This window comes from Vulpes lagopus, chromosome 2, assembly GCF_018345385.1.
Source record: "Vulpes lagopus strain Blue_001 chromosome 2, ASM1834538v1, whole genome shotgun sequence".
Taxonomy (NCBI): Eukaryota; Metazoa; Chordata; class Mammalia; order Carnivora; family Canidae; genus Vulpes; species Vulpes lagopus.
The window spans coordinates 151,676,467-151,701,447 of record NC_054825.1 but is presented as its reverse complement, the minus strand read 5'-3'; the positions used below and the strand labels follow the sequence as shown (position 1 = coordinate 151,701,447).

General features: G+C 41.6%; 1 protein-coding gene across 1 annotated transcript in view; it reads left to right on the top strand.

The window, feature by feature from the left end:
- Positions 1-24,981, top strand: part of LOC121479799 (contactin-associated protein-like 3) — a 188,343-nt gene that overhangs the window by 81,594 nt on the left and 81,768 nt on the right. The window contains exons 4-8 of the mRNA XM_041735601.1: positions 4,385-4,532; positions 15,004-15,207; positions 15,839-16,023; positions 17,214-17,357; positions 21,464-21,725. Of these exons, the coding sequence (XP_041591535.1) occupies positions 4,385-4,532; positions 15,004-15,207; positions 15,839-16,023; positions 17,214-17,357; positions 21,464-21,725 (943 nt within the window). The remainder of the gene's footprint in view (positions 1-4,384; positions 4,533-15,003; positions 15,208-15,838; positions 16,024-17,213; positions 17,358-21,463; positions 21,726-24,981) is intronic.

Below are 24,981 nucleotides of genomic sequence, written 5' to 3'. Positions count from 1 at the left end.
TATTTTGAAATAAGACATTGATATAAAAGTCTTTCTTAGGACACAGATTTTTAGATCTAAAATGACAAATATGTAAGAGGCATCTTGAAAGATCATCTGTTGACTTTAACACAGAATTGTGGTGACTCACGTTACACTAGGGACCATGGCTCTGAGGATCCCAAAGATCCTTTCTCATGATTTAGATCCTTACTGGTGTGACTGCTAACTAAACTCAATGCAAGGTTGACAGCTTTTCAGAAATGTCACCTGTTCCTAAAACAAACTATTTTAGAAACGTGTATATTGCACATGAGTGGGTCCCAAGCCATAAACTCAACTTACCTTTAGCGCAGCTAGCGTGGAAACAGAAAACTTCATCCGACATCGTTTGTTCCTAATAGTGGATGAAACTTTCAATTGTGATGCCATTAAGGTGATTGAAGATTGAGTCCACGTCCAACTGAAGTGTTCCTGATGATTAATAGCAGGGAGGGTTTTTGTTGGTTTGCTTCTTAGTGTTAGGTGAGCCAACAGGCATGCCAGAAAGACAAGCCCGTGAAACTCCTCACACTAACTCATCAAAATTGTAAGACAGTTTTCTCTTGTTCTTAACTTTATGCACAAAAATGCTGGCTTCCCCAAGTGCCAGAGAGATGGGGAAAGAATTTGGATGGAGCCGATTTTGTCCAGGTCCAAGTGGGGGGGAACTCTGTCTGAACGTGGGCAGGGAAGTGCTGAGAAATTGCCAAGGCCTATGGGCAGTCCCCATGAAAGCTCCTTCCTGCTCCCATGGGGTCTTCATCCTGTCACTTGTTAGAATAGGGCAAGAGTGGGCCTTTGTTCCTGCCAGTCTATGTTTGGCCTCTACATCCAAGTCTGTTCTAGAAACACCAAAGGAAATGTAGATGAGGCAAACAATAGATTATACCACCTCTTAAGAGATAGACATTAGCTTAGCAAAAATATATGGGATCATTTCGGTAATGAGCCCCAAAAGTGTGAATGACATACTAGCAGAGAGCTCTCCTATGCCAAAGTCATTTCACTTAATTTCTGTATCTTTAAAGAAATGTATTTTTGATTCATATCCAAAGGGACTATTGATCATTCTACGAAAGACAAAAATACTGTAATTCCTTAAAATGAGAATGAATTAAAATAATCGCATAGGTGTACCCACAAACATACATACATTCCAAGTATTTGTATATAATTAAGATCATATGTGATGAATGTTTTGTTTTGTTTTGTATGCAGATTCTCAGAAGTTGTAAAGAGTGCTTTCTGAATCTCTTCTTTTCATAGGCTGTTAAGACATTATTGCCACTTGAAATATTTCTTAAATAGTATTCTGTCTAAATTCCATTAAAACAGAAATAGAAACTCCTTTTGCTATATGGCATTGTCATCACACAATCTGAAGTACGGTGTTCAGAATTTATATTCAATAAACAAAGTGCTTCCGAAGGAAGTAATGATATCTGAGGAAAATAAAACAATTTGTTAAAATATCCTTCCTGGGAAATGATTTCGTTACACGGTTTATACGGAGGTTTAAAATTGTTGTCAGTTACACTCAAATAAATATTGACTTCAGTTCTTAAGTTGAATTATAAGTTTGGCATCACTGTGACTGTAGGAGCTGATATCCCTCTCTTGATTATTGATCTGCACTTCTTGGATAATGACCCTGAGATAGAAGGCAAGTAACATGATGCAGAGCTTGACAGATGAGCTGTCTCTGCCAAATGCACCCACAATAGTTAAAATGGTGGCCCAGGCCGTGGCCACAGTGGCCAACACTCATGGACCGCCTACCTCCAGGCAGGTGTGGGAACGTGACTTTTCAGATCCTATGTCACTCAATAGCAGATCAACCTTTGGAGTTAGGTTTGACCAAGCTGGTCTTGTAGATGAAGGAAGTGTGGCTTGCAGCCCCAAATAACTATTAAGACCATGTGCCAGAGAGTAGTGCAGCTGATACACCAGGCAGCTCCTGCTCATGCCAGCCTGTGGTTCCTGCAGGAAGGTAGGGATGGAGAGAGCACATGCCCCACATCCCATTTGGCACATAGACACAGTGGAAAGGGTTTACCTGACCTTGGCATAACAGTTCCTAAGCCTTGGAAAAAAGCTGATGTCAGGCAACGATTACACTTTCACTGAGCAAGAGAGAGATGAGTGAGGGCCTCCTGGTTGATGTTTCATTCCCTAGCCAAGAGAAAGTATGTGACTGTCTGAGACTGGCACTGCCATCGCATTGGAGTTTTCTGTATTCTCCGTTCCATCTCTTCATCCCTGCTTGTCATGGCTTACAACCTGGAGTTGTGATTGGCCTTGGTTTGGTCTGGTCTGGTTGTTAAGCCAGATCTGGTGTTTCATGAAGCAAAACAACCAGGCAGGCATCCTTCTTGGCTGAGCTGAGAGCTTTGCTCCTGGGCTGTATGGTACTAACTACAGGTGGATAGGGGAGTCTGTCCTTCGAGGGCAGGTGAGCATAAGAAAAGGTCGACTCTTTTGTTCCCTGATTTTATTAGTGTCATATGAAGGAGTATTATGAGAACATCTTTGACAGTCTGGATGATAAAACTTGGAGAGATCAAAGGGCACAGAACTTGGAGTTTTGACTGTGGGTTCCAGAGAAGTGCTAGCTAGAACTTAGGTCGATTTAACATTTGACATTAGAGACACATCACAGCTTAGCATCCCTACTGTTTGCTTTCAGAGCATAAGCCAATAAGGTTCTTGGGGTTCCAGCAAGGAACCTTATGGGGGCAGCATTTCCTATTAAGATGCTGTGTTGACGGAAAGACTTAGGTTGCTGTGGCTTCCCTATAGCATTGGCCATCGGGGAAAATTGATGAGGCATCTGATGAAGAGTCAATGGAATCAATTTTAAAATGGGATTTGAAGCTTCGGGAGCAGACTCTAGAATGCTCAGAGCAGAAGGAGCTCTGGTTGAAATCCTGGTCCAGAGGAGGCTAGAGCAGGTTCTGGGGCTCAGGTGACAGGACAGTAGAGCCCAGCCTTCCAGTGGACTTCGGAGGTGCAGACAAATTGTTTCCACAGGAGTTGTGATCTCTGATGCATCCTACAGCCTCCTGAATGTTGATGAGTGGGCATTAATGCAAGACCTCAGGGGTGCGGGGAGTAGATCTGCCGATAGGGGACAACTAAACTCATTTCATCTGAAACCCACCCATCTTTTCTTTTCTTTTTTTTTTTTTTTTCTGCATAAAAGTGCACAACAGGTTAGTAAACACAGTCGAAGAGAAACTGCCAGGACAGGGAGGAGAGGGTGCGTGGAAATGCACTTCCTGTGTGTTGGAGTCTGTGCTCTCTTGTAATTTTTCTTGCATGTGTGCGTTACCCTTCAAAACATCCATTAAATCGTTAGTAATACATCGATGATTAATACGTATATATACAGAAGCATCACCCTTTTTTAAAAAAAGATTGCATGTACTTATTCATGAGAGACACACTGAGAGAGACAGAGACACAGACAGAGGGAGAAGCAGGCTCCCTGTGGGGAGACTGAGGCGGGACTCCATCCCAGGACCGTGGGGTAATGACCTGAGCCGAAGGCAGGCATCCCTAAACCCATTCTTTAGGTTTTCCTATATGCCGGTGGTTATATTCAAAACAACACCATGAGAAATGAGTCACATATTCCTTATAACAACCTCCTTTGCTTTCATGCTGGCCTTTCTAGCATGAGGTCAGGTGCCTGTGGCTGAGCAAGCGCACCCCTCTGTCCTGTGGTCTCCCTGGTGCTCCTGAAGTGCTGCTACCCTGGGGCAACCTGACCACACACAGCGGCCACTGGGATTGAAATCCGAAGCCTCAGAGTCTGGTCCTGCCCATGCTGGATAATAGCTGTCCTACCTCTGCAGAGTCTTCTGGCTTTCTTAGACTTTGATTTTGCACTTATACATGAAGGGTTTTGAATGAAAGAACACTGTCTAGGGCCCTTCCAGCTCTCAAATCCCAGAGTCTAGGATTCTTACTGCTCGGGCTGCAAGTTATCATTGTGCTTGATTGCCTTGGGTGTGGGGTTGCATGTGAGCATCTTAACTGCTTAATGATTAGGGAAATGGTTTAGGGGAAGAGCAACTTTCCAAAAGCCAGCCTTCAAGGGTAGCAGGTTTATAGCCAGCTTAATGGTACTGCTGAAATTTAAATCACCCTGCAAATAAGGAAAACTTAGAACAATGGTGACTAATCCAGGCCCTGAAGAAAGGTTGTCCCATCCCCCTGAGATGCTGGCAGCATTTCTACAAAGCAGGCAGCCGCTTGCATATTAACAAAGTGGAGCATCCGTCCCTGGCTGGCGTGAGAAGTGACGACGTGAACTCCGTGTTCTGCGGTCACATTGATCCCTGTCTCCGTTCTCTCCCAGGGTTTTCCAGGAAACACAAACGCAGACAGTGTGGTGCATTACAGACTCCAGCCTCCCTTCGAAGCCAGGTTCCTGCGCTTCCTCCCCTTGGCCTGGAACCCCAAGGGCAGGATCGGGATGCGGATAGAAGTGTACGGATGTGCATACCGTAAGTGGTGTTACTCCCCCACCGAGGTCCATGACAGAGGGACATGCTCCGAAGGCCACGCTGAAAACTCAGCTTGGCTTTTTTCCAGCCTTTTAAATATCTCTGTATATGAAACTGTTTTTGTTGTTTTGTTTTTAGTTTTTTATTTTTATTTTTTATGGAAAGCCTGGTGTCTTTTATAGTTGAATGTAGAGGTGCACCTGCACTGTGCCTCAGAGTTGTAGATTCCCAGAGGAGAGCAGGGTCCCTGTTTTAGAGTGGGCGCTTTGTGACATTAACGACATTCAAATCCACAACCGTAATTCACGGTGACACTGAGTTGGGGACGCACGTGACAGCAGATGCTTTTGTTTTCCCCGTACTTCCACGATGACTCCGTGCTTCTCCCATTATCACTGCTTGTGCCCCTACTTTCCTCTGCGTGAACCTTCTTTTGAACATCATTAATGTGTTGTGTCCCCCCTCTTTTCCCCACTGATGAGGAGGGTGACAAGAACCACAGCCAACGTGAGCATGAATGCAAGCATGAGCGCATTCAACGAAACGTGTGGGGGAATCGACTCTACAGTTGCCATTTTGATGATCCGGAATATACTGGAATTTCTTCGATTAGTACAGAAAGAAAAAAAAATTACTTAAAAAAAAAAAATCTTCCGGAAAACGGGAGAATGACCCAAAGAGTATGGTGGATGGGAATGTCTTGGGAGGTTGGGTCTTTGGGTCACCCTTCATTTCATACCTGCTCAGAGCGTTAGCTTTGCAGAAGAGGGCACCATGCACAGAGTACTTAATGCGTCAGACCTGAGGCCTACAGGCGTTTTCTCATTCCCCTCTCGCACCAGCCACGGCCCCTTATGGTAGTAAGCTCAGCATGTCAGGGGAGGAAGAATCTTCTCCTTGGAGAAATGTAGATGTTTGCCAGAGCTATTACATACTGGATCTAGGACTTAAAAACTGGGTCTTCTTTTTTTGCCGTATTTGGCTCTTGTAACTACTATAGTATCCAGGCTTCCATTTCTTTATGCCCTCCCGTGCCCTATAAGAATTTATCGGACACCTGGTATTTGCAAAGCACGGTGTTAGGGATTGGATGTGGGGGACCCTGCTTAAAATGATTCACTTTCTTTGTCAGGATTTTATGAGGAGTCATAAAATGGTACAAAACAAACGTAAAATATTGGAACACGACCCTGGGGCGTAGGGAGTAGAGCGGTCAGAGGGTTTTCCAAGTGAAAGGCCTGGGACGTGAGCCGGGGGGAGTGGGGGGCTTCCAGGAGGGAAGCAGGGATACACACACAGTGGCCGCAGGGACTCCCTGCTTCTGTGGGCTTGGGGATCATGAGGGGTGTGGGCGCTGTGGGGCGCAGGGGAGCTCGCATAGCAACAGTACCATCACCCCTTTGCTAACCCCACAGACGGTGAGACTTCTGGAGGTGAGGCCCATGGTCCCAGAAGCAACCCCATCCAGCTTCGAGGGTCACTTTGGGCCTTGGCTCCATCCGTACTGTTGAGGAGGGGCTCTACCTTCCCTTGGTTTCCAGACCCCGCCTCTGAGCTGGTGTTTCTGTACAGCATACCGCAGAGCTGGTGTTGCAGTGTGGGCCCCCACCCCCACCCCTTTCCATTGGTCATCTCCTTCCATCCTATTGTTTCTGAGGTGCATCAATGTGCACGACTGCCAGGGGCTGGGACATCTGATATTCACTTTCTCTTTGATCCCATAAAATGAGCTTCTCCATTCTCCCATTACTCTGGAAACAACTTCAGGTTTACCGACTTCAAAGCAGAACCTGCCCTTTGATGGAGATTTGCCATTAGCTTGATGTTCTTTGTGAGGAGATATTACTGCAGATCCTTCAGGTAGAGGTCAGTCCCAGGGAGACCGGAGCTGTGAGCCTGATGCCTGGAAGGGCCGGTGGGCTGTCCTGCTGTCATGGGGCCAGTGTGCATCCTAAATCCAGCAAACATGAGCTTTCGGGGACAAGGGGCTCATAGCATAAAAACATTAGACTGATGATAATCATTGCTACTTGTAAAACTACACAGAGTAATCGTAGGGCCTCTGTATTGTCTTCATTTTTATTATTAATAGGAGTAATTGTTCAAGCGTAGAGCTTTGCACTTTTTAGTTTTGCCAGTAATTGAGTATGATATGGTTTATAGCCCAAAGTACTAATTATTGTCTTCTTTCTCCCCATTTCTATTTTCACTGCTCTGTTGATATTGAGAAACTGCCCAGATTGCTTATCTTGGCAGATAATGTCTCTTAGATGCAAGTTGTCTTTTTGGTTTCATTTCTTTAAACTCCAATTACAATGACATTCGCTGTTGCTATAATCACCATGCATTTTCCTGGCCTGGAGCACACGCGTTCTCTACCTGAAAATCTCTCCCACCCTCAACTTTAAGAGTGGATGTGGAGTGTGTGGGGTCTTCTTAGTCCTTCCTCCCGCCAGCAGCCCCACCTGTCCAGAGCCCATCTTCTCAATGGACTTGTTCTAGGCTTTGTATTCCACTCTTAAGAGATCTCCGTTTGGGTGTCCTTCGCTTTCTCAAATGTTCAATAACTTTTACACACCGTTTGATCAATCCCAAACTGGTATCCTTGACGCAGGTCTCTGAAGCCACAGATACCGATACCAGTCCCAGGTCCACCTTCTTTCCTTTCCCAATTGTTATTCATCGTTTGGGCATCTTCTCTTCCTTCTTCTCTGCCTTCTAGTTTGTCTCCCCATGTTCATGGTCAGTGTCTCCTCAAGTGCTCTCTTGAGCTTGTACCATCATGTGGTCTGTGCTCTCGTAATGTAATCTTATGCTTATTAGTGTGTTGATTGTTTGAATAAGAGAAGGGAGAAAGAAGGAGGGTAGGACAGAGGGGAGAAAAGAGGAAGGAAAGGAGTGCATGAATCCTTAGGAATATGGAATATGTAGGCCCAGAATGACCAACACTGTGGGGATCTATCTCCCAGTCATGCACGTAGCACTCTGGTCCTGTGTCAAATCCAGCATTGAAAATAAAATCAGTAAGCAGGGAAGAGGAGAAGGGAATAAAACATGTAATTGGCTGTTTAAAATATTGTGTTTATTTGGGGCACCTGGGTGGCCCAGTCAGTTAAGCTCTTGATCTCAGCTCAGGTCTCTATCTCAGGGTCATGAGTTCAAATCCTATGTTGGGCTCTGTGCTGGGCATGGAACTTACTTTAAAAAATTTAAATATTGTGTTTATTTAAAATATATATTGACTATTGCAGCAAAAATTTAGAGGTTTTTATTTAGCAACCTCAACACATGCCTATATTTATATCCCTGCTGTTAACATTCTATTTTATATATAATATATAATTTGTATGTTTTGGGTTTTTTTTTTTTTTTTTGGTTTTTAAAAGATTTTATTTATTTATTTGCAAAAGACAGTGCACAAGGAGAGGGGAGAGGCAGATGGAGAGGGAGATGCAGACTCCCCACTGAGCAGGGAGGCCGATTTGGGGCTCAATCCTGGACCCTGAGATCATGACCTGAGCCAAAGGCAAGATGCTTAACCGACTGAGCCACCCAGGCGCCCCTATAGTTTATGTTTATACATAATGAGATATACATATTCATTTATCCATGTAGATTTTGATATTCTTCCTTTGTATTAGTCCATATTTTCACGTATCATTTTCCTTCCCCCTCTAAGACTTCATTTAATATTTTTTTGCAGCATAGATCTGTGGGTGAGGAATCTTTCACTTTTTGTAGGTCCGAAGAGAGTTGGTATTTTGCCCTCACTTTTGAAAGTTATTTTCATTCAGTATAAAATTCTAGGGTAACCTTTCTTTGTTCATCACTTTCAAGATGATGCTCTTCTGTTTCTTCACTTGCATCCTCTCCACTGAGAAATCTGCTGCCATCTGTAATTATATTTCTCTGAATGTGACACGCCTTTTTTTCTCCAGCTGCTTTTAAGATTTTGAATAATTTGTTTCTGGTTTGATTTGGTTTTGTTTTATTCTGTTTCTTGTGTTTGGAGCTCATTGGGCTATTTGGATTTGTGGGCTTATAGTTTTCATTGGCTTTGGAAAGTTGCAGCCATTGTTTCTTCAACTATTTTTTTTCTCAATTTTCCCCTCACCCTTTTCTTTCAGGGACTGACCCAATTATCATTAGAGAAAACATGCATTAAGCTGTTTGGTTTTGTTTTGTCACACGACTTCACTGATGTCCTGTTTATTTTCTTAAATTATTTTTTTCCTCTTTGTTTCATTTAAAAATACTGCTATTGTTGTGTCTTCAAGTTCACTGGCCAATTTTTTCTGCAATGTTTAATCTGCCAGTAATCCCATTCAGTGTATTTTTCAACTCAGACATTGTAATTTTCACTTTTTTAAAAGTACCTTTTGTGTATCTACTTGACTTTTTGAACATATGGATGGCAGGTATAACAACTACCTTAATGTCTCTCCTCGCTAATTATATCTGTGTCCATTCTGTTTTGATTGATTGTTTTCATTGTGCATCATAATTCCAGCTTCCTTGTATGCCTGGAAATTTTTGAGTAGATGCCAGACATTTTGATTTTACCTTGTTGGATGCTGGACATTTTTACTTTCTCATAGCTTGAGCTTTCCTCAAGGATACGTTGAATTGAAGGCATTTGATCCTTTTAGGTTTTACTTTTAAAATGTGTTAGCTCATACCAGAGCAGTGTTTGGTCTAGGGTAATTATTCCCACTTCTGCAATTCCCACCAATGACAGAGACTGGTGAGGTTTCCAGTCTGGATAATACAGTAGGCACTGTTGCCGTGTGCATGCCAGCACTCTTTCCCATTCATCCTTTTAGATGGTTCATTTCCTGGTTTTGATGGGCTTCATCACTCACACACATTGATCAGTACTTTGCTGAATGCTGATCACCAGTGTTCTCATTATTTATCCTTCTTTGCAACATGCTCTGCCTGTGGACTCCAGGTGTTCTGTTCCTACCAGACCTCTGACTGTCTCTTCTTCTCAGGGCATCTGCTGGGCTCTGCCCCAGTTGCTCCTTCCTACTCTGTACCTGGAAATTGTCTCAAGGCAGTGGCCCAAGTGGTGTTCCAGGGATCATCTTGTTTGTCTTTCATCTCTTGGGCATCATGTTGCTTTATGTGCCTCTCCCTTCCACTATTTTTTCTGGCTTCAAGTGAGAGAAAAATCTGGTTATTCTTATCTTGTTCAGGAGCAGAGGTTGTAAATGCAGTTTCCACTCATGGCACTGCCTTTTCTTTGCCCAGTGCTCTAACATAATAGTGTAGCCAACACCCATATTTCAGGTACTATTGTACACACTGTCTAGATGTTGAGTTATTTAATACTCCATATCAATGCTTCATCGGAAAGGCCTCTTCATCCTCTACAGATGAGGAAACGGGTACAGACAGGTTAAGGTTTTCTGCAATAGAATCAGGATTTGGACTCTCACAGGGCAACTCCAGCCTTTTCTCTGAGCTACTGCTCTGTGTTGTTCTGAAAGGCTGTTTGTGGGACCAGATCCAGAGGCTATTAGTCTATCAGCACAAATTTAGTTTCACTACTGGTAAAAATGGATTTCCTTCCCTAAATGGCTAGCATATGTGGGCCCTTTTTTTAATAATAATGTTAGTGATAGTCATCAAAATATAACCTCAGTTAATAAAACTAATAATTATAAGTTGAAATCATGTGATTTTGGAAAAACACTTCCTATTTTCAATTAAGTATCATGTTTTCTATTTTGGAATGTAAGTTATGTTCTCTTAAGATAGGGAAAACTATTGCTTCACATTTTAATTCATAATAAGTGACCTCTATTTCAAGTACCCCAATTATTTAATTAATTGAATTACATACAAAGACCTTTGTCATGAAGCCTTCTTGTAAAAGTTAAGTGTGCTACTAAGTGGTAATTTAATGCATTATTTTGGTGTTTTTATTCAAATAAATATTAGATTGGATTATTTGTATTAATTAGGGACATTTAAAATTGTATTATATTTATATACAAATATATAAAATTATGTTTAATTAATATTTATATATATTATATACACATATATAATACATATATACAATAAAGATTTAACCTTAATGGACTGATAACAAGGCCACCTTAGCATCACCAGTGAACTCTAAGACTGGAAAGTTGGCTTCTCTAGATGGGTATGTAACCAGTGGCATGAAGGTCAGGGGAGCCTCTACATAGTGGAAATTGCACTCCAGGGGACCTATCTGGGTGGGGTTGCGCCCATCCACACACACTTGGAGAGTTAGCTCCTGCTAACTCCCTGAGTTAAGTATTGTCTGTCCCACAATATGATGTTTGATGTTTTGGTTTAATTTTTAAAAACCTATTGCCTCTAAAAATTGTGTTTGAGTGATATATGTTTAAAATGATATTTTATATTTACTGACTTGTCAATTTGTTTTCAAATATTCAGATTGATTTATGAATGTTTGTAAGTAAACAGCATTTTATAGAATGGATTCTCTTTGATGAGGCCTACAATTTAGTTTCTTTTATTTTTTATTTTTTTTTATTTTTATTTTTATTTTTTTTACAATTTAGTTTCTAATCTAATTCTTCCTGTTGTAAATCATCTTTGTGATAATGTGTGCTCTTATGTATCATGTATGATACGTGCTCTTATGTATCATGTGGGCTTCACATGATCGAGAAGAGAGACTTCTCGATCAAAAGTTTAGTCCATTGTTCGAACCATCTTGGCCACTTTATGGTGCCTATCTGTAAATCACATGTGACAAGTACTCTGTGATTGGTAAGGTCTTAAATCCTTTCTTTCCAGATCCTTCCCAGAGAAGAACCCCCTTGCTCTTATTTCCTCCATCCTGACTGTGAGCTTCCTAGTCTAGTCTAGTTTCCTTAGCAACTCACAGTAGGACTAGGATATTCCTGGTGAAATGCATCCTTTCATGAGAGCAGAAGTGAGAAAGTGAGAGTAATTACGTCAGCTCTGGGAGGGCCAGGCCATGTCTATCCTCTTGGGTTTCATCTCAGCATCAGCATGGCATGTGGCACCTAGTAGGTACTATGTCCATATTAAATGAAAATGGAGCTATACTTGGGGAAGGAATGGAAATTAAGGGGGGAGGGAAAATCAGGCACAAATGGTCTTTTTTTTTTTAAGATTTTATTTATTCATGAGAGACACAGAGAGAGTCAGAGACACAGACAGAGGGAAAAACAGACTCCCTGTGGGGAGCCCAACGTGGGACTCAATCCCAGGACCCAGGGATCATGACCTGAGCTGAAGGCAGATGCCCAACCACTGAGCAATCCAGGTGCCCCAGAAATGGTCCTTTGATAACAAAACTGTATTTGCCAAAGCAAAATCCCTGCCAAAGTGGAATCTAAAGCTACGGAAGACTATCAATATTAAACCAATCTTTTTGGTGTCCATCGAAAGATGAATGGATAAAGAAGCTGTGGTCTATGTATACAATGGAATATTACTCAGCCATTACCCACCATTTGCTTCGACGTGGATGGAACTGGAGGGTATTATGCTGAGTGAAATAAGTCAATCACAGAAGAACAAACATTATATGGTCTCATTCATTTGGGGAATATAAGAATTAGTGAAAGGGAATAAAGGGAAAGGAGAGAAAAATGAGTGAAAATATCAGTGAGGGCGACAAAACATGAGAGACACCTAACTCTGGGTAACGAACAAGGGGTAGTGGAAAGGTAGGTGGGTGGGGGGTTAGGGTGACTGGGTGATGGGCACTGAGGGGGGTGCTTGGCAAGATGAGCACTGGGTGTTATGCTATATGTTGGCAAATTGAACTCCAATAAAAAATTTTTTTAAAAAACAATCTTTTCTATTACTACACAGGAGCCAAAATATTCACCTATTATTTTTACCTCATAAACATATATTCCAGAATAGCCACAAATGAAGTATTGAATTATGCAACAGGTGACCAATGAAAATAATTAAATTTGGGATTTCCCATCTAAAATAGGTTTTTTAATTTTTAAATCAAAGAAGGATCACAACTTGTCCGGCCGTGAGCTGGTTCTTATCCCTGCTACCTGTAAGCAGTCAGGAATCCAGCACAAAGAGCATCACTGGTTGATTCTGCAGAGTGCAGGATGACACATGTCTGTAAAGGACCAGGTAGCACACATCTTAGGCTTTGTGGGCACCTGTGCTCACTGCCACTATTGTTTTTTGTTTGTTTGTTTGTTTGTTTTATGAACCTTTAAAAATGAGCTCGTGGGGCTAGACAGGCTACAGAATGAAGTGGGTCATTTCAGAGGAAGAGGAGGTATAGCCTCATATTCCAGACTTCTAAAAGCAATTCCTGAATTTTATCTATGTTGTTTTTACCCTCTACACCGAGTTTAAGTTTGTTATCATTTAAGGTTTTAATGAAACTATGAAGACCATTACAAGACGTATTATTTGAAGTGGTTTTATTTTACTCAGCTGACTACATATATAGATTATAATTCAGTCCCCTTATAGGCTTAGAGAACCTGTCAAAATGCATGTTAAATGTGCCTCATAAGGATATAATGTGATGATGAACATGTGGTTGATTATTCTAGGTACAAGTGTTAGTTATCTCACCAGAGAGAAAACAAAAACATTAGAACAAAAGGGTTTTAAGGCCATTCTTTTGTGTTTTCTATAAATCCAATAAATTTTTCACTACTTCATTTTGCCTGAGGGAAATGTTCCAGGAAATATAATTGAAGTTCTTTAGAGCAGTGGTTCTCATGTATAGCCACCAGACCAGCAGCGTCAACATCACTAGCACATTTGTTAGAAATGCACATTGTCTGGTCCCAGCCCAGGCCAGCAGTCATGGCTCTGGGATGGGACCCAGGCATCTGTGTTTAAGCCACATGCCAGGACATCCTCATCCCTAAGAAGACCATTATTACTCTTACAAAGCCATAGTGGCAAGAGGAAAGATGAGGACAAATAATATCTGATCAAAAGAAGCCTGACAAAATCATTCATGGAGCAAACATTTCTTATTTGCTAACTGAAGAAATGAGCCTTACTTATTACCATCACCTTGCAGTGGCGTGCCAACAGATAAATGTCTACTGGTAAAATGTGAAAGCATTTAAATCCTTCATTATCAAATTTTCATTACTTTATTGTTATCTGACACGCTAAAGGACATCATTTGAATTTGACAAAGGGTTATGTTTTTATCAGGCACATTTATTTAACTAAGCAATGAAGAATAATTGCTTGCTTCCATGACTTTTAGACACACTGTGGTATTTATATATTTTCTACTATGTATGTGAATCAAAATCAAACTCCTGAATTTTCAAAAGGTGGCTGCATGAAATATATGATTCCTTAGAGGATTTACTATAAATACTTCAGTTTGTCTGAATGAAATACAGGTCCCAGTGTACATTAGCCACACTTCGTGAAGTTAAATAACAACATCGTATCATTGGCTCGAAAGACATGTTTCCTGTTTCACTGACTTTCTCTTGCACCTACATTTTTTACACATACTCATTTATTTAAAATTTTCTTTTTAAAAATGTATTTGAGAGTAGTGTACACACAATGTTACAGTAGTGTCAGGTGTATGACGTACTGATTTGATGACTTTATAGGTTCTATGAGACTCACCATGAGTGTAGCTGCTGCATGTCCCCATAGAACTCAATTACAATATCGTTGACTATATTTCCTATGCTGTACTTTTCATACCATGACTTATTCATTCATTCTATAACTGGAAGCCCATGCCTGCCACTCCCCTTGACCTGGTTTACTCATCCCTCTACCCCCTTCCCTTTGATAACTGCCAGTTTGTTATCTGAATTTGTAGGTCTGATTCTGCGTTTTGTTTGTGTATTCATTTCTTTTGTTTTTAGATTCCACATATGAGTAACATCATATGGTATTGTCTTTTTAATCACAATAACATCTCTTCCTTTTATGTGTGAAATATGAAAAATACAAGAGTTTTTTCTGGGTAGCATGAATTCCTTTGTGTACCTCTTGTTCTGTCTTCAATTGGTTTGACCAATGTTCTTTTTATGTTAATAATGAAAGTTTTTCAATAAACAGAATGCAAGTGATCTTGATAGTCAGAAAAATAAGACTATCAGAAAGTGGAGGGACCACTCTTCATAGTGGTAATGTGCTACAGTGGGGAGTGATTTCAACTTCTTTATGATCTTCATTTTTAACAGGATGAGAAGTGGCCAATACGAAGGCAGAAGCAATTGGGCTTAGTCAACAGAAGTATTTCTAGATGGCACATTTTAGGGAAAATGTCAGAAAAGGCAAATATGGAGTTTAGGGATCTCAACTACTGGTATCATGGGAGGATTGGCAGCACCATTTCTCCAGCTGTACTAAACAAACCAGAGATATGTTATGCCTGCATGTGTTTGTGTCAACTTACTCTTTTCAATGCACGAGTAAAGGTTAAACTTAGATTACTTTTTGATGTCTCCCGTTGTAGGATCTGAGATGGTTAATTTTGATGGAAAAAGCTCCTTGCTATACACATTTAATCAGAAATCCGTGAGTCCAACAAAAGATGTTATTTCTTTGAAATTTAAAACCAGGCAGACTGATGGGATTCTACTCCACAGAGAAGGACAAAATGGCAAATACATCACCCTGGAGTTAGTTAAAGGAAAACTCATCTTATCCCTTAATTCAGGTAAAAAACAAACAAACAAAACAAAACAAAACTACAACTTGGTGTTTTAAAAAAGATGCTTATTTAGATGAAAGTACCTTTTTGTACTTAATTTTTTATAGTTAAGTAGTTAATTTATCCTGAAAACAGAAACTTTTGAGAAAGAAAGAAGACCCTATAAATTATTATTCTGGAGCAATAGTGTAAACCAGAACGGTCTAGGCAAATGGAACCATGGTCACCCCACAGTTGAGGTGTGCTACAGACAACATGTATACATCTTGAATATACCTTCCTGTAAAAAGTTTTATAGCTTGGCAATTGTATAAGACCATTTGTGCATGTTCAATAAATAACCTAGTAATATCATAAACACAAGAGTGGATCATTGAATTTTTGTGATAGTGCTGAACATGAGGCCCTAGGAAGAAGCTACTTTCAAGAAATATTAAAATGCAATAATGAATAATAAAAACAAGAAACAAAAGAAATTATGAGAGAAGAGTCTATATAAGACTAAGATAAAAGCAGCTGACCAGTTCTTGGGATAGAAGGATGTAAGGAAAGTAGTCAGAAGAAATGCCGACCTCCACATGATGGTCATGGCATTGAGTTGGTTGGAGTGATTCATTTGCTTTGTCTGTCCTTCTAGGCCATGCTAACCTGCCCTCCCCTGATGCCCGTGTGACCCTCACCCTGGGCAGCCTGCTGGATGACCACCACTGGCATTCTGTCCGCATTGACCTCTTGAACACACAAGTCAACTTCACCGTGGACAGGCACACTCAGCATTTCCAGGCAAAGGGCAAGTCCAGCTATTTGGATCTTGATTATGAGGTGTGAAAATGACTTTTTAAGTATCACAGATTTTAGTATTTAAATGCAACAGAACTTTGTAGGAAAATACCACTACACTGAGAAAAATTCCCTTTGCTAGTAATTTGGAATTCTGGTGAAACATTTCCCACGGGTGACGTCGGCAGGGTGGGAGAGACAGACATGCGCTGTTGAGGTGTTTTATCACTCATAGATGTTAGCTTTCACATGAGAGGAATTAGTCATTAAATTTGGGAAATGTGTAGATGAAGAGCAATCAGTTCGACGGGCAGCACTTTAAAATGCATTTGTTCGGACAGTTCTTCTGTGTTGCATCTGGTGTTGGCTGTGAACAGTTCCCTTGGAGATTTCTCTGTGTTTTAGGGCAATCCTAAACCGAATTAGCAGTCTAGGGTACTTTGGAGAAGTAATCAACATATATTCCAACCTGCTCTTTTGAGGAACAAGAGAGCCAAATGCACACGATTCCACATACTGTTTCTCGGGGGTATTTAGAGGTTTAACATATTCGCAGCGTGTTACCGACACATATCTAACCTACACTGAAGTGCACCTTTTGTTCTGCTAGTTCTGCTCAGCACATCTATCAGAGCAAATGGGGTGATTTCAACATTCATTTAGTATAAGAGGCCTCAACAGAGCAGGCCAGCTGGAGAGCCTGGTCTTGAATAAGATTATCAATGGCTGTATTATTCTAACCTATCAGCAGCGTCATGGCAAACACCAGGACCCTGAAGTCTGGGTTCTAGAAAGGTTTGTAAAGTAGAATGTCATCACAGTCAGCCTCATTGTCACAGATCAAGAGTGACCATGGAAATGAATGTACAATATTCCCCATTGTCTAAAGTGACATAGCCGTTTGAGTACCAAATTGCCAGGAGAGTATTTAACCACTTATCTCAATATAATAAAGAAAGCATTGGTAAAGCTAATGCTTGATAGTCAGAAAAATAAGACTATCAGAAAGTGGAGGGACCACTCTTTGTAGCGGTGATGCTAATGCTCTAAAACTTCACTTAAAATTCACATGTAACATAACTCATCATAATGTAAGCTATAATGTCATAATGTAAAATAATGCCAGGTAGATTTGAGACAGTTATCCTATACCTGCTAATCATTAACTGGTTTAGGCAGATAAACAGAAAATCATTAAACAATATTATTTATGTCATTTTTTTCTTTCTAAGATCAGCTTTGGAGGGATTCCTGGACACAGAAAAGCAGTGGCATTCCCACATAAAAACTTTGATGGCTGCTTCGAAAATCTCTACTACAATGGAGTGGATATCATTGATTTGTCCAAGAAACACAAACCACAGATCCTCATCATGGTAAGAAAGTCTGTATATGCAAGGTCAAGAGGAAAGGAAACTGCAACTTGTCTGATTGATTCAGTCTTAGAATATACCTCTTCTGAAGGCAGGGAAAGTACCAATCATATATACCTTTTAGTTCATATTTGACTTAACTAATTGCAATTTTAAATTTAATTTTTGAACATTTTAATTCCAGTTCATTAACATGCAGTGTTTTAGCTTCAGGTACAATACAGTAACTCAGCATTTCCATACAACGTCCAGTGGTGCTCTCGTCACAAGTGCCCTCCTTCATCCCCTTCACGTGTTTCCTAATTTTTACATTTGTATGGCAACAGATGCATGCTTTTGCAAATATGTCCCAGCACATTCCAATAGAGACCCTTTAACAGGGTCTTTGTGACTGATTTCCTCTGGCTTCCTTCTCCTGTTACTGAACTCCAAGCTCAGCTGCCTGTCACTCGCTCGAAAGGCCAATACCCAAGAGATGAATTTTGATTGGAAAGGAATTTGAGCTTAATTTAGTTTGAGGTCGGCAACCTGCGGAGAAGGTGGATTCTTGTCCAAAAGAAGCCAGCTCCAAGGTTTCTGCCTGGCTCAGGGGTTTTTAGAGGAGCTTAGGACAGTTTGGTCAATAAAGAGGGTGCAGCAGCCTGCAGCATTTCTTGATTACATGCACGCTGCCCCGTGCCAGCTACAAACCTGATCTCAGCACTCAGGGGCTGCGCTTGGGGTCCCGTTCTGGTTTTATGGACTCCTCGGCTGTTTTTGCAAAGGGAGGCAAGGCCCACAGATACACAAATGGGAGTTGGTAAAATCATTTGTGTGACCCGATAAAGAAAAACATTTTGCCAGAAAAGTTGCTTGGCTATTCAGAAGGCGGACATGGCTTCACACAGGCCGGCTGGGAAAGTTCCTTTTCTCTTCAAGGCCAGCAGTCAGCCTGCTATGGATCCTGGGACTTAGGTCAGCAAGTCCGAGTGTGTTATCTTGAAGCAGGTGAACCCCTAAGGTGGGTTGGAGTGTTATCACACTTCTGTCTCTCCACGGGCTACAGGCCCTCCACCCAGGCTGGCAAGTTACAAAGCTAACATCTGTCCTTCCATTTTTGGTCCATTAAACCCAAATCCACGACAGATTAGAACACACAGACTCACACGCATATTTGTGAATATAGATGCCTCCATATCTAGCATTGTCTACAGAAATGGGATCCTTTTAGGTAAGCTTTTCTCCAACCCAGTTTTCCAACTCAGCTTAACCTTCTGGAAATTCTTTTTTTTTTTTTTTTCTTTAAGACCCGTTTATTTGAGAGAGCAAGCATGCTGGGGGGTGGGAGGGACAGAGAGAGAACCCTTGAGCAGACTCCCTGCTGAGTGCAGAGCCCCACATGGGGCTCCATCCCATGACCTGAGCCGAAATCAAGAGTCAGATGCTCAACAGACTGAGCCTCCTGGGCTCCCCTAAATCTTGTAGAAATTCTTTTCAGCCATCAGCTGCAGCTCCATGTTGTAATGGCTGCTCACTTTCCATTAGGGCAGTCATTTCCCAATCAAGACGTTTGCTTTATTTCTGTTTCTATTTTACCATAAGCAAGCAATTGCACCTCTGTTTTTAGGTACTGGGCCTTTTATTTTGATGGGAAATATTTCAGGCATAGAATTTCTTGGTTGAAAGCTTTATTCAGCTTTCATTTTTAATAAATGTTGTTGGGTGGTTTTCCAAAAAGAACTGCAATGTGGCATTTGTCACCAGCAATGTACGACAGAGCCCTCCCATCACATCTCAGGGAGCCACACATTGTTAGACATCTCTCAGGCTCTTGCCAGTGCAATGGACATGGACTAATACCTGACTGTTCCTTGATGCTTATCTGACTACTGGTGAATAAAATCATCTTTTGTCCATTTGGATTTATTTTTCTGATCATTATTGATTCTTATTCTTTTGCCATTTTTAATTTTATTACAAAAAGTTTTTTCTGGTCAATTTATAAGAGCTTTTTTAATTTTTTAAAGATTTTATTCTTTTATTTAGAGAGAGCACACAAGTAGGGGAGGAGTAGAGGGAGACGAAGAGAGACAAGCAGACTCCTCGCTGAGCATGGAGCCTGATGCGGGGCTCGATCTCACGACCTGAGATCATGACCTGAGCTGAAATCAAGAGTCAGTTACTCAACTGACTGAGCCTCCCAGGTGCCCCAATTTATAAGAGAGCTTTATGCTTGATAGATTACCCTTTATCATTTATCATCCAAATATTTTTTCAAATTAATCAATTTTATATTAAATATGAGCATTTATAATATGATTATATATTGTATCTTTTATAGTGAATGTTTTATGCTATGTTGAGTATATAAATTTTTTTATTTGTATGTGGTCAATATGTCTATGTATTTTTTTTTTATACCTTTATAGTATTTGGTCTTGCTTTAGAATGCTTCTAAAACCCAAGACTCTAGATAGAGTCTCATGGATTTTCCCATAAAAAGTTCTAAGTTGGTTTTGTTTATTTATTTTAAAATTGAAAAAAAATTAAGTCTTTGATCATCCAGAATTTATTCTTTATGCAGATCCGTTGTTATTTTATGCCTTATGGGTACCCATTTGTGCCTGCCCTATTTAGTAACTAGGCCCAACCTTTTGTGCACAGGGTTGAATCATACCTTTCATTGCATACTGGTTGTACATATATTCTCAGACCTTCCTGTGGGTTAGTTATTAGGCTCTGCTGCTACAGTTATTCTTATGCCAATATCATTAGTGCCTTTATGGTACATATGCTTCGGTGCCTGCTAAGTCAAATTAAGTCCCATCTCACTCTATTTCTTTGCGTAATATATTTTGGAGAGGAAGGACAGTGTTTGGGTATGTAGTTCTCTGGAATTTATGAAAATTTATCCAACCCCTTTACAAAATTCTTGTAAAGATCTTTTTTTTAAAGGTTTTATTTATTTAAGAGAGAGAGTAAGTGGAGGGAAGGGCAAAGGGAGAGAGAAAAGGAGACTGTTGGCTGAGCAGGGAGCCGGATGTAGGGATTCGACCCCAGGACCCTCAGATCATGATCCGAGTAAAGGCAGACACTTCACTAACTGAGCCATGCAGGTAGCCTCCCTCCTCCCACCTTATAGAGATGGATGGTAACTGGAGTTCTTTAAGAACTTGAAATTCCTTCTTTCTTTTTTTTTTTTTCTTTTTGGATTTTATTTATTTATTCATGAGAGACACAGAGAGGGAGAGTCAGAGACACAGGCAGAGGGAGAAGCAGGCTCCATGTAGGGAGCCCAATGTGGGACTCGATCTTAGGACCCTGGGATCATGCCCTAAGCTGAAGGCAGACACTTTACTGCTGAGCCACCCAGGCATCCCAAATTCCTTCTTTCTAAATTATATGATTAAAAAAATAAATAAGTTTGCCTCTGGAGCAATAGACATAACCTAAACGTAAAAGGTGTGGGTGTTTGTTGTTGTTGTTTTTGGTTTTTTTGTTTTTTGTTTTACAAAATAGAATGAAATAAAAGTAACAGCCTGCCAGGCAGGTCAGAATTGGGCTGGGTGAAGGGGCTGGGAGAGACCTGGCCATGCGAGCTTCTGAGAGCCAGCCTGCCTGCCTGCCTGCCTCCGGGCTGGCCAGGCTGGCCACCTCCTTTCTTCCAGACGTGTGGGAGCACGCGGTCCACCGGAGGCAGATGTACGCATCCACCGAGCGACAGCCCCGTAGGCACTAGGGAGCGCAGGAACGTGCCTGGGGGGTGTGGTCCTTGGTGCTGGGCTTTGAACTGGGCATAGGTGTCCAGCACCTGGAGGGAAGGAATCTGTCTGTGCTGTTGCATCCCGCGCCCAGCCCGAGGCCTGGAAAGCCGGGCCTGAGATTCCTTTGCCGAGGCCCAGAACTGGAGGCGACAAAGGTCCCTAAACGACTCAGAACTCCGCTTGCCCAGCGAGGGCTGCGCAGTGGTTTGAGGGGCCTGTCGGGGGAAGCCGGGTTGGGTGGGGAAGCCTCGCCCTTAACGTCCTCGCTTGCTAGAGGCTGGTAGGACACTGCAGATCTTGGAGAACCCCTCGCTAATGAAACAACCCCCCTCAGCCCCCCTAAATCCTCTTCTTCTGTATTCACAGGGAAACGTGTCCTTCTCGTGCTCACACCCTCAAATTGTGCCTGTGACTTTTCTGAGCTCCAGGAGCTACTTGGCTCTGCCAGGTGTCGCCGGAGAGGACAAAGTGTCCGTGGCTTTCCAGTTTCGAACGTGGAACAGAGCAGGGCTGTTACTGACCACTCAGCTTCGACATGGGCCCGGGGCTCTCACCCTCGTCCTCAATGACGGGAAACTCAAGCTGAGCCTCTCCCAGCCCGGACATCCAGCGAGGGACGTCACAGCAGGTGACAGGCGTGCGCCCTGACTGCACCGTCCTTACCTATAAACCCACGGTTGGTCATCGCTACAACCACTGAGCGATTGAGTCCCTAGGACATTCATAATGCTTCTAGAAGGAACTAGATTTCTTTTACCTTTGAAACAGGGATCTCTAGGTTGTTGGCATGTGAGTCAGTGTGACACAAAGTTAGCTACGTGAAACCTACTTATGGGAGCATTTTAAAAACAACTTATTAACAAGTTGATAGTAATTGGCAGTCAACTTGAAATACTAGGAAGATTGGCCTCATCCTGGGTCCTCTTGAGAAAATAGATTCCTTATAACTGTCTTTTGAGCTTTTATACTCACTGGGCTTCATAATATTTGAAGTTATGATTTTTCTCTTAGCTAGCAGAGCTTCTGCTTCCTTTGGGAATCCCTGCTTTGGATGAGGCTTCTGATAACTATGGGCAGCTACCCTGCTGGCCTTCTGAGAAGGACCCGGTTTCTAAACTCACTTCCAGAGTCATGTTACCTTTGAACTCTGGGGACTGTTTTGCATTTGTTTTTTTGTTTGTTTGTTTGTTTTTTGTTTTTTATTAAACGACCACTGTTTTGCATTTGAGTGCTGATAAAAATTTAAACCCAGGCAGATCCAGTGGCTTGTTGTTCCACAGATGTTGAAATGGAAGGAACAGGCTTATGAGTTTTTTGGGATGGAAAGCCGGGAATGGAACTTAAGTTTTTGTTTCTCTTTATAAAAACAAAACAAAACAAAACAAAACAAAACAAAACAAAACCCCACTGGCGTATGGCATTTCCTTGTGGACCTCAGCAAATGAATAGAGCCAAGAGTGTCAAGTCAGATTTAGTAAATTGCTTCAATCTTGGTTTGTGTGGATTTACAAGCCACATGTCGTATTAACTAAAAGAGATAGTGTTCAACCGTCATGTCACGTGAGCACATACCGCTCTTCCTTCCAACACACACACACAAATTATTTAACTTTTTTTGAAGGCTGGCACTGAAACATTACCCAAATGTTTTATTGCATCAATTTTTAAGCCTTTACAGTGCAGTGCATTAATTTTTTGGAAGCAAACCAAAGGTGAATTTTTCTTGCTACTTGTTTTAGAAGCATTTGAGGGATGATTTTTTTTTTTTTTTGAATTGGAAACACAAGCATGCCTCAGAGATATTCAGGATTGGTTCCAGACCACCACAATAAAGCAAATATTGCAATAAAGCGAATTAAATGAATATTTCGGTTTCCCTGTGCATATGAACGTTACGCCCACAGAAGACTATAGATGTTTAAATGCGCAGTCACCTAATGTCTAGAAAAACAATGTATGTACCTTAATTAAAAAATACTTTATTGCTAAAAAATGCTCTTATCTGAGCTTTTAGTGAGTCGTAACCCCTGATCACAGATCACCATCACCAATGTCATAATAATGAAAAAGTCTGAAATATTCGTGACTCGGAGACACAGAGTGAGCAAATGCTGTTGGGAAAATGTCACCGAGAGACGTGCTCTAGGCAGGGTTGCCGCAAACCTTCAGTTTGTAAAAGGTGCGCTCTCTGCGAAGCACAAAAAGCGAAACACAATAAAATGAGGTGCACCTGCAGGTGGAACATGAGACAGATCTCAGTTGGTTTTTTATTTTTAACATTGCATGAAGTAAGAAAGCACGTATCAAACCGAGAACCAAATTTTTTCTTTTTAAAAGATTATTTATTTATTTATTCATAGAGACACAGAAAGAGAGAGAGAGAGAGAGAGGCAGAGACACAGGCAGAGGGAGAAGCAGGCTCCCTGCAGGGAGCCCTGGGCCGAAGGCAGGCTCTAGACCGCTGAGCCACCCAGGCATCCCGAGAACCAAATTTTAAAGGATGAGTTAACATAAATCGCATTAAATGCCAAAGAGGACACCCAGTCATCTTTCATCCTATTTCCAGCTTTTAGATAATTTTTCCTAATAGTTACCTCAATGTGTTTCCAAAGGGATCTAGAAAGGTCCAAACGTGTATAATCTAGTGTTCGTGTGTTTATGGAGCTGGACCAGCAGAGCCTGGTTATGGAGCTGTTCCCCTTCTGGGCACAGAAGGACAGTGGAGGAGGGAGGGAGAGTGCGTTCCCCTTATGTAGGAAAAGACACAGTTTCTACCCTTTGCCAAAAGGCCTCTAGTCCCACAGGCCTTATTCTCTGTTATCAGGATAGATTTGACACAAGCTAGTGGGAAGGGTGAGTGAGAGGACTTGCCTCCCAGGCTTGTTTCCAGACCTGCCTCTGCACTGCTATAGCTCATGGGCTCCATAAACGACACCTTTGTTCTCCCCAAAGCTTGGGTCGCTGTCTTTAAAGTGACACAGTGTGATTCTGGGTAGAAGCAGTGACACTGTCCATCCACACCAGCAGGACAGAGCCTGCTAGTCAGCAAGCACTCCTCAGCATTTAGTTGTCATTATTCCAAAACGAGTCTTGTAACCGTCGCCCCCCCTCCCCCCACCCAGACTGAAGCCTTTTCGGAGCTAGGGAAGGGTAGAGGAATTGGCCTCATCTTCACAGTAGCACAGATCAAAAACACCAGCTACTCTCTCCCCACTCACCCTTTGACTCTAGTGCTGCCTGGGAAACTGGCGTCCCTCCATCAGAGGTGGGGAGGGTAGAGCACACACAAAAGAAACACAAAGGGTGAAAATTATAATGGGTAGAAATAGAGAATGAACATAAGTGCAGGCATTTCACTTTTAAATGAGAATGTTGAATTTTATTTAAAACAGTCTTTTATTATGGAGGCAAATGGCATCTATTACCAATTCGAGGAGGTATTCTGGAGTGTTTTCTGCAAGTGCTCTCATGAAATAACTCTATGTCCTAGACAGGTGGGTAGACGGGGCGGGGGGGGGGGGTGGTGGTGGTAAAAGGGAGTATTTTAAATTGCACCAAATTAAATATTGGGTTTTAATATCAGATTTAAATGGATATGGTTACCATACTGACAGGTATGCTATGTAAGCTTTAAAATCAATACTGAATGACAAGACTGGAAGGAACATTCACAGATTCTTGTTTGTGTATTTTGTTTAGTTCCTGGGCTGGAGGCCTTCCTTCAGGGTCAGTGTCATAATGTCATTTTAACTATCTAACCAAAATCCTCCGTATTCATGAGCCTCACCAGCTCTTGCTTCACAAATATGACACAGAAAGTGAGAGTCTGGCATTTTTATTATCCTGGATGTGTGTACATGGCAAAGAACTGAAGTGACCTTAGG